Raw genomic sequence first — 18033 nt, forward strand, 5'->3', positions numbered from 1 at the left:
GAAATGTTCTTAAGAATTCTTCTAAATATGCTGGGAATTTGTTTTATAAGTATTATCGCACATTTGGGTTTGAAAACTGTCTGCATGGTCATGTTGAACACCAATCTGCAAGGAGACAACTAACCACAACAAAACCACAATCTACTACATTTTGAGAAGTTAAAAGAAATCAGCATAGCTATTACTTCCATTTAAAGGGAGGAGTTTTAAAATGTACAGCTGTCTAGTAGGAGTCTCTCATATATAAATACCAGCATCTATCTTTTTGAAAGCACTACTACATCAGAACTTCCATGATTTCAAGGGGATAATCTATTGGGGATGTTAAACTGAAATACAGTCCAGGAGACAAGATATGCAGGTATGTTGTACTTCAATTCTTAATCATGTTAACATGCAAAAGGATAAGGAGGCACGATGCTAGATTAGAACTAGTTTTGGCTGCATTGGCTAATTAAGTTTGTATTATTCTCTTCTGCCTTGGTTTGTTTATGATGAAACAAGGGCATTGAGAATGGGACCAACTCAAGATTTGTTTGTTTTTTACCCCCCATATTCACTGCCAGACAGGTTGTTTGACAGAAGGAGCCATTTTCAATGACTCATGCACAATTCTGTCAAGATGGTCTGCATCATTCTTCTTGTTAAAGAATATAAACAAATATCTGTTAAAATTCTTATAGATTCTACCCACAAGCATGATTTCAGTGGAAATTGGTGCATTTCTGGTGTTCGTATCTGTTTCTCTGGTGAATGGAATAGCATACATGGGATACAACCAATCACCATATAATACAAGAAGTCAGGGTAAGTTTTCATCTCATTTGGAAACAATTATTTGAGATTGCTGTGCTTTGCACTAATTACATGATGAACAAAGTTATGCAATTATGCTCTGTAATAAAGTGAAGACTGAAGTTGCTGGTATACTTTTAGTCTGAGTAATATTTATCTTATATCTTTTATCTTATAGATATCCCAAATTAGGAACCATTAGTTCTGTCCGTGCTCAAATAAACCAACCGTCAGGGTGTGTACAAGCACTATGTTCATTCAGTCAACTTCTAAATTTCCAATTGTCACAAGAAACATAATAAAAACCGAAAGAACTGCAGATTAACCTGTCTTATTACACCAACCTATCCTTGCCAACGTGGCCTAGAATGTCTTCTCTTATCGATGAATTTGAGCAGCGAATTTGAAAATCTAATGTTCTCATTCACATTTCTTCAGACAATTTCAAACAAGTACAAATCACACGGACACAATGCTGCAGAGGCTAGATCTCACACCTAGCTGTGGTGTACAATTCTATTGTACTCTAATATCTTGCACAACTATTTGTTTGATGATTCCATTTCATACAAAGTCCTCGTCTCTGTCCCCTACAGCAGCACTGGGAGAGGCCTCATCCTCTGAGGAGGTCTATCTTGGGCAGTCTCTGGATGTTCTAGGGTGGCAGGTATTCCATTACATTCAGAGCTTTCTGGCATTACTCTCCCCTGCAGAGCCAGCGGTGCCTGGAAGAGCGTGAAACTTGACACTTCATCCTTAGATACTGATCTTCCCCATAACTTTCCCTGAACAAAAGACTGGTCATATTTCTTTGAAACAAGGAAAATGACCAAACATGATTGCACAAAAAGTAATCTTCAGGAGTTTATGAAATTGTATTTTTTTAAATTGCATTTCCTGCAGACCAAATCCTACAAAATGATTTCTCAATGGTTCAGTAGGTTTCCCAATGGAGTAGATGAACCAGGCAGAGAGAAGGTCTTTGACAAACTTGATCAGCAATCTGATAGATAAATTTGCCAGCGAGGAAAAGAAAATTAATGACACACTTCATACACTTAAGATGCATAGAAAAATGCAATGAGAATTCGCTTATTACTTCTACATTGTGGACAATGAAATGGGGAGATGGTGGCATAACATGAATGTCACTGGGCTAATAGTTCAGAAACACAGGATAGTGCTCTTGGGACATGAGGTAAAATCTCGCCACAGCAGTTGGTGGAAGCTGAGTATGATGAATAAAATTTGAAACATAACGTGAATCTCAATGGGAATGATTGTGAAACTTTCATGCGTTGTCATCAAAAACTCATCTGGTTCACTTGTATCTGTTAGGGAGGGTACTCTGCAGTCCTTACCTTGTCTGACCTGCATGTGATTCCAGAACTACAGCATTGTGGCCACAGTAATGGCCTAGAAAACCAAATAGCTCAAAAGACAAATACAGATGGACAGCAAAATTTGGCCCTGCCAATTTCGGCAACATCCCATGAAAGAACAACAGGAAAAAATGTCCAGTCTATTCAGTGCCGATCCTACAGTCATGATTTTTACCTTAACTAAAGGGAGAAAGACGACCCAACAACAAAATATTGCCTGCATGTCACAGCCTGGGATGAGCCCCCTTCCCTACCCAATCTTTTCAGATGTTTACCCTGTATTTAATTTCACACAGCTACCTTGCACACTTCCAGGAAAACAGCTCAAGAATGGCACAAGAAATTTTTTGAGACATTCTAAACTATGCCGTATGTTAACTAGAAAATGTTAAGTACTATAGATGGAAGACACTAAAAGGAAAAAGTATCATGTTTCCAAAATAATGTCACAGTTTGAGTGCAAAACACATAAAAGTCATCATTCAACTCAGCACTGTTGGTCTGAGATAGATTTTAACAATTGTTAATATTAACTAATCTGTGCGTAATATGCACAAATGCACTGATCAATGGAAAAATTTCCAAAGTGGGAGGAGAAATTACAACTTAGCTGTATGTTCAAGACAAATTTAATTTAGTTTGGTTATGTCATTTTTCTTGTAACTCCTAACCTGTTTTATTAAAACAGGTTATGAATTGAAAGGTGTTCCTTATCAGAATCTAGAGGAAAATCCAAAGGGCATCACAGGTAAGAAATAACTAGTATTTAATGTTTAACATAAGCCTTTTTTGCTATCAGATAGGTTATAACGTAAGTTGAATAAATGTTTGTCCTATTTGATAAGAAAACTGTGAGAAATAAATGCTCATTCCAAGTTTTTTTTCTATCACCAACTTCATAGCATAATTCATATCTAATTGGTAAGAAAAAGAAATGGATCTCCGTAACAGCAGATTTCTACCCTGATAGTCTTATCACATGCAATTCCAGAAGCAAGTTGATGGGGTGCTTGCTGTATTTCAATATCAATGATGTACCTTACATCATTTACACATGCTCAAAATTTCATAAGGATTTATGCAGTGAAAACTTCACTAAAATAACAGTGTTTAAGATGTTGTGCATGGTTTTAAAATGTTACTGCACTTTTTAATTTGCAAACGGGGTGGGTAGAAATTTTTAGTTACCATTCTCATTGATGTTTGGGCCAATGCACACTTCTCATCTTGCTCCAATTTGTCTATCCACCCACATTAAAGTAGCATCCTGGATTGCTGAGGACTAGATACATACATAAAAAAACAATGCAAAGAATGATGCAAGAAATTTTACCAACAACTTAAATAAATTTATTACTTATTTAAACAGTTTTGCGCCGATCATTTATATTTGTGGCAGTTACGTGAAACAACGTTTTCTGAACAAATGCAACCATACCAAGGTGTTCGGGAAACTTGCGATATCTGTATTTTTTTTGAAAGGAAAAGAAGAATGATCAGCAAAGAGACCAAGGAAGGTTGAAGTGGACCAAACATGGTCTGCACTCATCCTCATGTGCATCTTTACAACCTGAGGTGGATCTAACTAAAACTGCCACAAGCTACCAATCCTAAAGAAAGCGGAGACTGTTTTATGTCAAATGTTGTAACATGCATCTGAGCCGCACCTTGTCCACAGACATATCTCTAAATCTTTCAAAGGACCAGCAACATCAATTGTAACTGGCAATCCATAGTACACATAAGTAAAGTGTGGGGCCAGTACCCTGTTTATTCAAGGGGCAATTTCACCTGACGTGTATGCAACCATCAGAGAGCTTTGCAGTTTTGACAAAGACCCACTGGATATCCAAAGGCCCATGGATAATGGCTATGGATTAAACTCAAGATGTTATTTGCTCCATCAGCTACGTGGATTAGAAAGTATTGTCACCCTTAATGTTCAGCTTGTTTAATGGAGTCTGAAGAAAGGCAGTTTTCATGCTGCAGACAGCTGCCAAATTCTTCTTACTTTAAGGCATTCTAAGGTACCACGACAAAGACAAATTCCAACATGGCTCTTAGGTTAAAAAAAAATCCTCTGGGACTGCAATTCATGACTCCTTCAGAGTTTCCCAGGGTACCAGCTGAAAATGAAATCTGCCCTAGCTAAAATCATAAGTGACATTCTTCATAACTGTGGTTTGTTATTTTGTGTTGTCCTCCCTAGCTCTTTACTGAATTGCAAAAATTTAACAGCACCAAAACAGGCCACTTAGTTCTTGATTTGCATGCTGGCGCTCCAAATGAACAGTTCACTTCGAGCCGTTCTCCTGCCTTCTCCCTGTATACTGCACATTGTTCCTTCAACAAGTAACCATCCAATTTAACTGCCTCCACTCCACTATTTGGCAGTGGTTGCCAGGCTCTAATCACACTTTGCACAAAGTTTATTTTCCTCATTTTACTTCTTTTTTTTTCTGTTCCCTCTTGATTTTGATCATTGCCTGATTAGGAACATTTTCTTCCTTTTACTCTGTATAGGCCTCTCATGACTTTGAATACTTCAATCTGATTTCTTCTCAGCCTTCTTTTCTTCAAGGAAAACGTGATCGTTGACATAGTCGAATGTGCTATCGTCGTCCATTGCCTCTCATCTGTTTCCAATGCTATGTGACTGCACCTGTGCTATTTCATTTCCATCTGTTTCAGACGCAACTATCTCATTTTCAGGAGCATCTCTCTCGCTATCATACCTGACCTAGGATTCCCCAAGAATGTCACACACTGGCTCCTTTCCCATCCACTTACATCAATGTATTTGCAACTCCAGGGCATTATTCACAGGGATGGATGTCATCAGCTTCTATGTGAATGCGAAAACATATTTAATAATCTGCCCACCACTTGTCTGAACCACATCATTACGTTTATGCTGTTAAGACCACTTGTTTGACATCAAATTGTGGAAAGGTCAAAATATCTATTAATTGAACACTGAGACTACTGAGGACATCGAATGTTCAGCCACTGCTATAAAACTAGTCTCTGTTACTACAAATTCCATAACCCACTGGCCAGACTCTGAGGCGGAACCAGACAGTTTAATAACCTTGGCATCCTGTTTGACCCAGAGCAGAGTTTCAAACTCCACACCATAATCCATCAGCCTGACCACTCACTCCCACCTCTATAACATCACCTTCTCTTGCACCTTACCTCAGCTCTGTGGTTACTGAAATGTTCATCATTGTTTTTGTCACCTCTGAATTCAAAGTAAGGGGTGAGGAATGTCTAAACATTTGTGAGAGAATCTCAGACTATCTTTCAATCCTCTGGCATTGGTGAATCCATACACTCCGTGGTGTGCTGCAGCACTGAATAAACATCCTGCCGAGCTGTGTACTTATGGCTAGCTGACTCACCAGTAATTTGCTTGCTGACACATCTGTTCAGGTTCTGCCAGAACTGTTTGGCACCAGGTATCATCACAGCCTTGAGCCAAATATGGAAACAAAAGCAACATCAGAGGAGACATAAGAATAGCTGTCCCCCAAATTAAGAAAGCAGCTGGCAACGTAAGACAGTGAATTCCCAAAAGAAACATTGATGCAAATTGAGGTTAATGAAAAGAAAATCACCAGAGACTGGAATCTCATACAACTGAAAGAAATATGCTTGTGTTGTCAGCAACTAACCGTCACAGTTTTGGGAACTCACTGCAGGAATCTGTCGAGGTAACGTCCTTAATTCAACCAACTACAACTACTTAAAATGATCCTATGCCTGCCACAGTCAAGATGTTCAGTTGTTTGCTGACATTTCTGCAGAAATCAGTTCCGTCACATGTCCTTCAACATGGAAGCAACTTAAGCAGTGAAAAGCAGCAAATGGACACCATCCAACCGCAGGACAGATTACTGCAGGTAACACTCATGTCAAAAGCAAAATGCTATAACTGTCGGAAATCTGAAGTAGAAAATGCTGGAAATAACTGGTAGATACGGTGAGAGAAACAGTTTAATGCTTCACATCTGTGATCTTTCATGAGCTGCTGAATTTATCCAGCATTTATTGCTTTCATGTCACTTAAGTGCTTGGCATTGACTGTCTCCCGTGATTAAAAACAAACTGAACACTAATCTCACTGACTTTGTATGGCACCATCAGTACAACTTCTCAAAATCTGCAAGAAATTATGAATTGTCTTACCCAAGCCTAGAACTTGTGCTCTCTCATAAGTGCTTGAGAATCTGTGGCCAAGAACAAGATACTGAATCTCCACCCCTGTTCGCAGTAATAACACCCCATTGTAAGCAGTTATGAAATTCTGGGACCTTGGGGTTACGGTGACATACAATCTGCTTCTTGATGCGGGCCTCAAAATATGCATAATGAGAACAGTGAATAGCTTTGGCCAACTCGCAAGATGCAAATTGGGTAAATTCAACTTGAACTTGAGGACCAAGTCATTTATAAGGTCTTTTTGCTCTCAGCAGCTAACTGTATGGCATGAGTAACTTACAGTTACCAGGACAAGAAGCCCAATCATTTCCACCTTCTGTCTGCAGTGTATCATGGTTAATATCTGGCAGAACAAAATCATGAATGAATTGGATTTCTTAAAGGTACGAGTCCTTAATGGGTTGGGAGTAATTAAACAGAGGCAGCATTTATTTGGCAGGGGGGGAGACGCGGTATTGGACACTGCACAAGGATCGAAGACAATCACAAACCCAAAGACTTTGCGTGTGTTGATATGACTGGGACCAGATGACCAGCAAGACAACCAAGGCTCTGCTTCAAGGATATTTGCAAGTGTGACATGAAGGCTCTAAATATTGAGCTTTGCACCCAGACGTCAGTAGCGGGCAAAAAAATCATGTCAACCTCTTGCAGATTCAAGTCAACCACCACAACCAACAATGATTGCAGTTGCCATGCCGAAAACAAGAACACAAAACATGCCTTGCCATTTTTTTTTTAATCTAGTCTGCCTCTCAAAGATGAGTTTCTTCAGCCATCAGACAAAACACACCAAATGAAAACACACCACCTAAACCGAGTTAATAAAATGTGAGGCTGGATGAACACAGCAGGCCCAGCAGCATCTCAGGAGCACAAAAGCTGACGTTTCGGGCCTAGACCCTTCATCAGAGAGGGGGATGGGGTGAGGGTTCTGGAATAAATAGGGAGAGACGGGGAGGCGGCCCGAAGATGGAGAGAAAAGAAGATAGGTAAGAGGAGAGTATAGGTGGGGAGATAGGGAAGGGATAGGTCAGTCCAGGGAAGACGGACAGGTCAAGGAGGTGGGATGAGGTTAGTAGGTAGGAAATGGAGGTGCGGCTTGAGGTGGGAGGAAGGGATGGGTGAGAGGAAGAACAGGGTAGGGAGGCAGAGGCAGGTTGGACTGGTTTTGGGATGCAGTGGGTGGAGGGGAAGAGCTGGACTGGTTGTGTGGTGCAGTGGGGGGAGGGGACGAACTGGGCTGGTTTTGGGATGCAGTGGGGCAAGGGGAGATTTTGAAGCTGGTGAAGTCCACATTGATACCATTGGGCTGCAGGGTTCCCAAGCGGAATATGAGTTGCTGTTCCTGTAACCTTCGGGTGGCATCATTGTGGCACTGCAGGAGGCCCATGATGGACATGTCATCTAAAGAATGGGAGGGGGAGTGGAAATGGTTTGCGACTGGGATGTGCAGTTGTTTGTTGCGAACCGAGCGGAGGTGTTCTGCAAAGCGGTCCCCAAGCCTCCGCCTGGTTTCCCCAATGTAGAGGAAGCCACACCGGGTACAGTGGATGCAGTATACCACATTGGCAGATGTGCAGGTGAACCTCTGCTTAATGTGGAAAGTCATCTTGGGGCCTGGGATGGGGTGAGGGAGGAGGTGTGGGGGCAAGTGTAGCATTTCCTGCGGTTGCAGGGGAAGGTGCCGGGTGTGGTGGGGAGTTTGCCAGATGCCCATCATTTTTCATAGATGGAAGGATATCAAGACATAATTAAAGCTCTAGAGTTACCAGTAACCAGACGCATAACTGAACCAGGTGTACCAACAAAGTAATGATAAGAATGGTTCACTTTCTGCTCCCTCAAAGTCTCTCCAGCAGCTATGTGACACAAGCCAAGCATATGATGAAACTATGAAACAAAAACACTGAATATCACTCACTTGACTGGAACCTCATCACTGCAGGTGAACAATGGCCACAGTAGATATGATCTGTAACATAGTCTCACTGATTTTGTCCATTAATTCCAGAACGAGCCAAGTCATACCAATACCTTTGATTGGAGGACTGCTTTGGCTGGAATGCACTCCAAGGTGCATGCTAAGGAAAACTTACAAACTGAAGTTGCTGGTGTTAAGTTGGGCTTATATATAATGGACATCCACAGGACAGTTAAAAACAGTGTTAAAAGGATACAAATTTCAATTGGTATAGATGCTTTGTGTACATGAAATTAACAAATGGAAGCATGTTTCTTTCCTTTGGCTGACCTTGTAAAAAGTCACCATTGTTGTTGCCACATTGCCTCCAGGTATGTGGTATGTAGTTATGACATTCACATTGGTTGGCAGCTCCTATTACTCTTGATGGGCAGCTTGCCTCTGGGACTTACAACAAACAATCGTAAATAGAGTCCTCCAGTGCCTCACTTCACCCACCAAATTTCCTTACCGAAGAAATAGGGTGTTCTATGTACTTTTGAAGTAGCAGTAGACATGTTTCTAAACAATAGTGCTGCCTTCCAAACCACAAAGCTGCAGGCTGCAAATGCTAAACTGTCGGCATTTTTCACATTGGATGCTCACTTCCATCATAAAATCATGCTGATCTTAGAAAAACCATGTGAATATGTAAAGAACGGATCAGAAGGCTATTCTTCCCACAATGTTTAACATTTCATCAAACTTGAGTTTTAATAGAGAATATATTTAATACAAAATGAAAATGAGCAAAAATGGATTTATTGAAATAATTCTTGAATACATAAAAAAAGCCATGTTAATTTTGAACAGAAAGTTATTACAGCTGCAATTCCATGCTTTCCCAATGGTAGAATCAATTTAATATTACCTGAATTTTGAATTAAATTGGACATTATCAATGATTCAATACTCTTAACACTGAAATTGTTTTCACCAGAATTTAAGGCCAATATATTTGATTTTCAGTTTAACGAAGAATGTTAAGATTCATCAAACCATGAATATACAATTGAAACCATTAACATCAGAAATGTTGTTATTTTGAAATAACAGCATGCATTATATAACTGTGTGATAAATGCAAGAACTTTCACAATTTTACATGGCCAAATCATTCTGCAGCTACCAATCCATAGAAGCATAATTGCTAAAAGTTGCTCTTTAACAAATAGTTTTTTTTGGATTCAAATGCAGATTTGTCAACTGAAGAGTATTATAGATTATTTAGTCATTTCATGGTATAAATATTAATAAGTACGTTTTTTTAAAATGAACATTTTTCATGATAATCTTCAACCAGGGCCTAAATTGGTTAAGCACACGAAATGTGCTCAGCCAAGGCTTTCCAACTTGGGTATAAATGTAACACAGGGTCAAACTCACTTGCAAACTAACTTTAATTAGTTTTGAGATATGCAGTTTGTTTAAGTTTCCTGTTAAACTAATTTGCATACAATTTTTTTTTAATCTTGCAATAACCAGCTAAACGTTTCAGAATGGGCTTCTGTTTGAAACGTTTGTATAAAAAATGCCTTGACAGAAGTAAGTGTGCAATGTGATACAAATTTTCAGACAACTGAAAACAGCTTTGTTACAAAAAAGCATTGAAATCAAAATGCCTCACCACCTGTCATTAATCTGAAGTTTACAATTTGAAAAATGATTTTAAATAAATATACAAATTAACAATTCACTGGATACAATGGTAGTAGTGAATCTCTTAGTTTTAAAAAAATGTAAAAGCATTCAAAACGTGCCAATTGGGTTTAACTGATAAAATAATGTTTAATTTGACAGCTTCTTTGAATGTCCACATACAATCACAACTACCAGAAACTCTTAACGATCTGACCTGGTTTCAGAATCAGTTTCTGGAGTGATGTTTTTTTCAACAATCCCAAATGGTTGTGGAAAATCCATTTCTGCCAAATGTAGTTGCAATTGAATTTCCTCAACCTTTCGGGCTGGTTTTGCCTTGTTGCATTCTTATCTGGTGCCTTACTTCTCGCATCACCACACTAATGTAATGCTGGGGAGAAAAAAGTAACACTGAAGCCCTTCAATATCCTAAAAATCACCAAATGCTGTTCATTACGGCCACTAACATCACACCTTTGCACACAGACCTACATTATCTGTACTTCCATCCTCTACTGCAAAATCGCACGCCCCACAAACCGGTGCCCACCACTACACTCACTCCTACTCACCCACCCTCGTGCCAGTGGGTAAGTGTCAACTCAACTTTAATATTCTCATCTTTGTTTTCAAATAATTCACTGGCCTTCCTACATTCTTAATATCTCTCAGCCCTATATTTGAAGATGCCCACACTTTTAACTTTATTTCAGTCCAGGTCTGGTACATGTCCTTTCATCTGTGTTGATCCAAGGTGTGGAATTCCCTCCATCACACTTTCCTTCTTTAAGAACTCCTTAAAACCAACAACTTTAAGTTTTTGCTCCTCTGCGCAATACCTTCATATGTGGCTCAGGTTGTATTTTGCTTTAGAGTACCTACCTGAAGTACTTTTTAATATCTTAGTGTTATGGGCACAATATCATCACTACATAATTACTATGCTGAGTCACTTTTCAGCAAAAGGTATTGAAAAACCCACTGTAACATATCTGTACTCTTAAAAATGATGATTCTAATACCTGCACATCAATTTTCTCTCATCAAGCTAGCAGAATGAAAGTATTTTTAATTTACAACAATGGCCAAAGCCATCTTACCCATTTAAGTCAAAACTTCTTTTAATTATTATTGTTCATTGATTATTATTCTCACTTCAATACAATATGTCCATCAAAATGACCCTGTATTTAACGTATCAGTACCTCTGGAATCTAAGGTATATATTTCTACTTTCACAGTGAGAGGAGATCCAGGAATGCCAGGACCACCAGGACCTCCAGGACCCCCCGGACCCCCAGGGCAAGCTGGGTATCCAGGAAAGCCAGGTATTGGGTTGATGGGACCCCCTGGCAGTCCGGGACAACCAGGGCCACAAGGACTAACTGCAAAGGGAATTCCAGGCATTCCAGGAGCACCGGGGCCTGCAGGGAGAATAGGGTATCCTGGACAAAAAGGCGATAAAGGAATTCAAGGGATACAGGGGCAAAGGGGTAGTCCAGGCCCTCCAGGAAATCCCGGGCCAGCTGGATTGTCTGTTGTTGGTAAACCAGGCCCACAAGGGGCAGTAGGACAGCCAGGAGTACCAGGATTACCTGGAGCAAAGGGACACCCAGGTTATCCAGGCCTCCCTGGTCAAAAGGGGGATAAAGGAATTGGAATTCCAGGGATTTCAGGTGAAAGAGGGCTGCCTGGGCCACCAGGGGCACCAGGAACTCCAGGACCAGCAGGATTAACTACATCAGGTGCACCTGGACTTGCTGGTGAACCAGGCAAAAAAGGTGAAATGGGACCACCAGGCCCATCGGGTTTTACGGGAGCACCAGGTCATAAAGGGCCACCAGGACCACCTGGGCCAACAGGAATAGGAAAGCCTGGAGCTGCAGGTGTACCAGGATTGCAAGGGCCCCCTGGTTTGAAAGGTCATCCTGGCATACAAGGTTTGCCGGGGGCACCAGGGCTGCCGGGTATGGGAAAACCAGGCATGCCAGGGCTGAAAGGAGAACCTGGCCCGGTAGGTTATCCTGGGTATCCTGGAAAGAAAGGAGAGATGGGACCCATCGGAAAGTCAGGAGACCCTGGTTTGATGGGACCAGCTGGTCTTCCAGGAGCACAAGGCCCTAGAGGTTTACAAGGAATTCCTGGCACACCAGGAGAAAAAGGTGCACCAGGACACATGGGTGCACAAGGATATCCTGGATCAAAGGGTGAGAGAGGGGCAACTGGTGTTCCAGGAATATCAGGGTCTCCTGGGAAATCAGGCTCACCAGGACTACCAGGAACAGTTGGACCAGCTGGTCAAAAAGGGGATATTGGTCTCACTGGCCCAGCTGGGAAACCTGGAAATCCTGGTCCTCCGGGTCCTCAAGGTCCATTAGGTTTTCCAGGCGCAGTTGGATTGCGAGGACCACCTGGAGTACCTGGTCATAAAGGCTTGCCTGGGTTGCCAGGCCCACAAGGGCCTCCTGGACTAAATGGTACTCCAGGAAAACCAGGATTACCAGGTCCTCCAGGTCTCATTAGCAGAGAAATAACAAAGGGGCCACCAGGTGCACCAGGACAAACAGGTGCAGAAGGTGCTCCAGGTCCACCAGGCCTTCCTGGTCCACCAGGTTTACCTGGTGAAATCTTTGTACAACCAGAGAAATCAGTACAGCCACCACCTGGATTGCTGAGCCCTATTCCAGCTTTTACAGCCATTCTTTCTAGGCCATATCCACCAGTAGGGCAACCAATAATATTTGACATTCTAGTGACCAATTCAAATAATAATTATGATCCATCATCTGGTGTTTTTACATGTGAAGTACCAGGGCTTTATCACTTTAGTTATCATGTACAAATCAAGGGGGGGAATGTTTGGGTTTCATTATATAAAAACGGAAAATCCATACTGCAAACATATGACGATTATACGAAAGGATATGTAGATCAGGCCTCAGGAAGTGCTATAGTACACCTACATGAAAATGACCAAGTCTACTTACTATTACCTTCAGAGGAAGCTAATGGTTTATATTCATCTGATGAGAAACAGTCATCCTTCTCAGGGTTTTTAATTAGCCCTTCATGATTTACGCTAATTGCGAAAAAAAATCAACTCAGAGTAATGAATCAAACCAAGTATTTTTAAAATGTTCTTAACTGGCAAACAATGCACCTTCATTAAGAAATGATTTGGTACTAAAATTCACACAAGTACAGTAGTGCCATCGATGTTTATCATACTACAGTTAACATGTGTCCTTGAGTCACCATTATTACCATATAAATATGGCTTATACAGCAGTGCACAGGTGCGATGACACATACTGTACCTGGAATAAATGCAACATTTCTGTAACCTGGTGAAATCATGAAAACAAAACTGTTATCTGTTTTTCATCAGCAAAAAAGGTATTCAATCCATGTGACACAGTTATGCTCTTTTCTCTACAAACATCTTTGTAGAAAATATGGCAAAGCAAGAAGTATATTTTGATAACATGGGATCATTCTTTAACCATGCTCACTATTTTCCACTTTTACTTCCATTTCGTCACCGGCATATGCTGCTTTATTATCCACAGATTTTGCTAATTTAGTGTATAATATATAGCTGCTTGTTCAAAGTGGAAGTATTTTAATGTATTTATTCAAAAATAAATGTAAATATTTTTTCTAATGATTAACATTTTTTCAATGCTTTTTCTGTTGTATGTTGATGGATCACACAGACCTGGAATGTCCAAGGTTTGATCCATGATCCTCATCATTCACCAGTTTGCAGTGAAAACACCATTACTTACCTCAGGGATAGAATTGAGGGGGGTTGGGGAGCATTGTGATGAGCGTGGGTGGTAGTGTTGGCGTTTGGTGGAGTTTAATGTAGCAGGTTTCCTAGTGTAAAGCAGTTTAGTGAACGGGATCATGTGCTGAGTTAACAGTGCCAACACAGTAAAACAGCCAAATTATACACTCAAGAAGCACAGAGATGAAGAATGATCAACTGATTTATGTATCAGAGGACTCCTGGCATCCATGGGAGTAAATTTTGGATGAATCATCATCTTCAGAAGGGGAAGGAAAATTGGGAATAGAAATATTATATGAATATTTTGAAAAAGAGCAACTTTTACATAGTGAAATATAACCCGCTAAATATCAGATCTTACTATACTCCTACTGTATAAGCTATTAATATGAGCTGTCAGATAATTTTGTGGAACTAGAATTAAACAGATTTATTTATCTGACACAAACTTCCATTTTTTTTGCAATAAAACTGGCAAATTGTAACATTGTTAACAAAACTGTTCTGTGTTCAACTCAATACATTTTAGTTATAATTAAGCTGATGGGCCTGAAAATCTACAGAGGTCCTACATGTTTCCCATTGTTACTCCACACAAGTGCAATGCCACCACAGTAGAATTTCAGTGTCATGTTTGATACAAGGAGGTTAACAAAGTGAAATTACATTAGATTTGGATAACAAATATCAAATGTGAACTGAACTGTGTTCAGCAATAACGCTTCTGGGACAAACAGACTGCCAACATTCAGCTTTTAGGCTCATGGAGAATGGCCAATTGGCTGACATTTATTTTTGACACCAGCAGAATTTTACCCCCTCCAAGAGAAATAAAGGAGGAAAAAATACATGCTCTTATTTAAGAAAGTCAGTGCTATATTCTATGTCACAACATTAACACCTGCTTCTGTTTTCCAATGTATAGAAACCAAAATCTTTGACCTTACCAATTTTAGAAGTAATTGCCTTCAATTGAGGAGAACAGTTCGAGTCCAACTGTGGATTTGAGCATTATTATCCACAAAATTCCTCAATGCAGATCCCCAGGTTTTCAAATCAGCTGAAAACATTTGACCTACAAGTCATATCTGGGACAACTGTACCATACAGAATCAGGATCATACTCAATCCAACTAAAACTGTGTGACACACATCTCTGCAATGATTAAGTACATGCTATAATGCATATCTTATGTTTCTCTCTTCAAACAAACTATTCAAATTAAAATGTCCTGTTCTGAAACAAACAGAACTACCTATATGATAACACAGTATAGAGTTAGAGAAGCACAGCAGGCCAGCAGCAGAGGAATTCCTCTGATGCTAACTGGCCTGCTGCGTCCCTCCAGGTCCACACTGTTACCTCTGACTCCAGCATCTGCAGTTCTCGCTATCATTACCTATATGAACTGGAATGATACACCATTAATATAAATTTCAAAATTTTCAATATCATGAGCATGCTGGGTGAAGTAGATAGGGAGAAACCATTTCCGCTTATAAAAGGAAGCATAAATGAGCTTAGGTTTAAAGCGATCGACAAAAGAAGCAAGGGCAAAGGGAGGAAAAACCTTTTCAAACAGTAAGCAGTTAGGGCCTGGAATGCACTGCCTGAAGTTTGGAGGAGGCACATTCAATTGAGACATTCAAGAAGGCATTGAATAATTATTTGGACAAAAATAATGGATAAAAGTGTAGAGGAAAAGTAGGGGACTGGCACTGGGTACTGATGCTTATTTAACCAGATGGTGTAGGCAAAATGGGTCGAACGGCTTCCTGTGCAGTAACTCTTCTGTGATTCTCTAATAATACATATAATATCTATCCGGTCTGAATTAAATTGATCTGAGCACTTTGGGGGAACATATATATCATGCAAAGTAATACTTATTTCACTTCTTAAGAAATAAGGATCATGGGGTCATTATTCCTAGATGGTGACAACAGTCCAAGCCTGAAAAAGGAGCCTATGGACAGTTGAAGCTCGTGGGAAAGCAACTGGGCAGGTGGTTAAATGAACTGACCTTAGCATAGCCAAGCTATACTGGGATTTTTACTTAACTTTAATTAAGATGCTCATTGAAGTTCATGAGTTCATTAATTCATGCAAGTGGAAGTTATTTTAGTGAAAAAACACCAAAGTTCAATCATTTGATAATAAGTAAGGGCAGCTAAATTAAATGACACAATGAATAGTTAACAGGCCATAAGAACCACCCTCAACATAAGTAATATATGACAGTGGAATAAGCACAATAATCAATCTTTTGGAAGCCCCTTTCTTGCCCACAAAGCTAAGTTCTCCTCCTTCTGATTCCATGATCTTTGCAGTTTTTGTTGCATCCTCCAGAAAATCACAGAACGGTTACTGCGCAGGAGGCCATTCGACCCATTTTGCCTGCACCAGCTAGTTAAATAAGCATCACTACCCAGTGCCAATCTCCTGCTCTTTGACTACACTCTAAGTATTCAATGACTTCTTGAATGCTTCAAATGAACCTGTGTCTTCCACGCTTCAAGGCTTTGCATTCCACTGCTCACTGTGTGAAAAGGCTTTTCCCCCCTTCACCCTTGCTTCTTTTGTAGATCACTTTAAACCTAAGCTCGCTTGTGCTTCCTTTTAGAAGCAGAAACTGTTTCTCCCTATCTACTGCATCGTGTGTTCATGATATTGAAAATTTTAAATTTTATGTCAATTAATATCATGTCCAGTCTGTTCATTCTTTCATTCTGAGATGATATCTTTCACCGCATATCATCTCAGTGGTGCTCTGTTTGTTTCAGGACAAGACATTTTAATTTGAACATTTTGTTGAAGCGAGAAACAGAAGATGTGTATTATAGCATTGCTGGTTGCAGCTTGGTTTCTAAGCTGTGGGATTCCCTCTCTAAACCGCTGTGCCTCTCTACTGCTCTCCTCTTTTAAATGCTTGAATAAAAGCCTCATTTTGAATAATGTTTTTGTCCTATCTATCCTCACATGCTCTTTGGTTAGTATCTGCATTTCTTTGTATGGTTTTGCAATGCTCTTTAGAATGTTACGTACCCTGTACATGCTGTATAAATATGCTGTGCTTGACGACTAGTCTGAATGTTGCTGAGGTTAACACAGATCGGGAGGCAGTTTGAGATGGGATAAAGAAAAGATGACGTACAGCTGACTGATCAGAGCCAAAAGGCACGTGTAAAGGCAGACGAAGCTAATGGCGAATAAATGTCATTCAAGTCCAGCTATTGAAGATAAGGTTTAGATAAAGAATGCAGCAGACAGTGGAAAAAATTTCTACAGGAAATCTCTGGTCCAACACTCTCAAATGTTGACAGAAATCAAGAAGACATGGGATATCAAGAGGAGAAGTGGTAAAAGAGAAAAAGGTTGTTCATACAGGCAGACAATTTATCCCATCTCGACTGTAACTTACTATTTGTCAATCACATGTTTTGTTTTTTCTGTAACAGGTATGTTATATTCCGGATGAAACTGATTGAACTCAGTCTCTTAACATATTTCTCTCAGCCAATGCAAACAGTTGTTCACACAGAGATACCTGTCAAAGAAAATATTAGAGTACATTTTTTATTTGTTCATGGGACTTGGCTGTCAATGACCAGGCTAGTATTTATTGCCCATCCTTATATGACCAGATTGATTTTAAGAGGCAACCACAGGCCAGACCAAGGTAAGGATGGTAGGTTTTCTTCCTAAAGGACATTAGTCAACTAGATGGGTTTTTACGACAGTTAGCAGCAGTCACCATTGGATTTTTCTCCCCGATATGTACTGAATTCAAACTTTACATCTGCTATCGTGGAATTCAAGCCTATGTTCAGAGAAATTTAAGTTCCAAATATTAGGTCCGGTACAGTCCGTGCCTTGTTGGCTATGTACTAGCAAAAGGCTTTCGACAAGGTCCCTCATGGTAGGCTCCTCGAGAAGATTAAGACCCGTGGATTCTGAACTGGCTTGCTCATAGAAGACTGAGGGTAGTGGTGGAAGGGTATTTTTCAGGCAGGGGGTCCATGACTAGTGGTGTTCTGCAGAGTTCCATACTGGTACCTCTGCTGTTTATGATACATAAATGACTTAGAAGAAATATAGATGGGTGGGTTAGTAAGTTTGCAGACGATACAAAGATTGGTAGCATTGTGGGTAGTTTAGAATGTTGTCAAAGGATATAACGGGATACAAGTCAGTTGCAGAAATGGGCGGAGAAATGGCAGATGGTGTTTAATCC

The 18033-nt window shown here is 40.2% G+C and overlaps 2 protein-coding genes across 2 annotated transcripts in view; one reads left to right on the plus strand and one right to left on the minus strand.

Moving 5' to 3' along the window:
- The window catches only part of LOC125452309 (uncharacterized), a 197863-nt gene extending 184715 nt beyond the window's left edge, over positions 1 to 13148 (plus strand). Inside the window, exons 11-13 of the mRNA XM_059645058.1 lie at positions 684 to 807; positions 2866 to 2925; positions 11247 to 13148. Of these exons, the coding sequence (XP_059501041.1) occupies positions 684 to 807; positions 2866 to 2925; positions 11247 to 13078 (2016 nt within the window). The 3' untranslated portion in view covers positions 13079 to 13148. The remainder of the gene's footprint in view (positions 1 to 683; positions 808 to 2865; positions 2926 to 11246) is intronic.
- nt5dc1 (5'-nucleotidase domain containing 1) overlaps positions 1 to 18033 on the minus strand; it is a 514716-nt gene that overhangs the window by 335163 nt on the left and 161520 nt on the right. The gene's annotated exons all lie outside the window — the stretch shown is intronic.

The sequence above is a fragment of the Stegostoma tigrinum genome, chromosome 4 (genome assembly GCF_030684315.1).
Source record: "Stegostoma tigrinum isolate sSteTig4 chromosome 4, sSteTig4.hap1, whole genome shotgun sequence".
NCBI classification, from domain to species: Eukaryota; Metazoa; Chordata; class Chondrichthyes; order Orectolobiformes; family Stegostomatidae; genus Stegostoma; species Stegostoma tigrinum.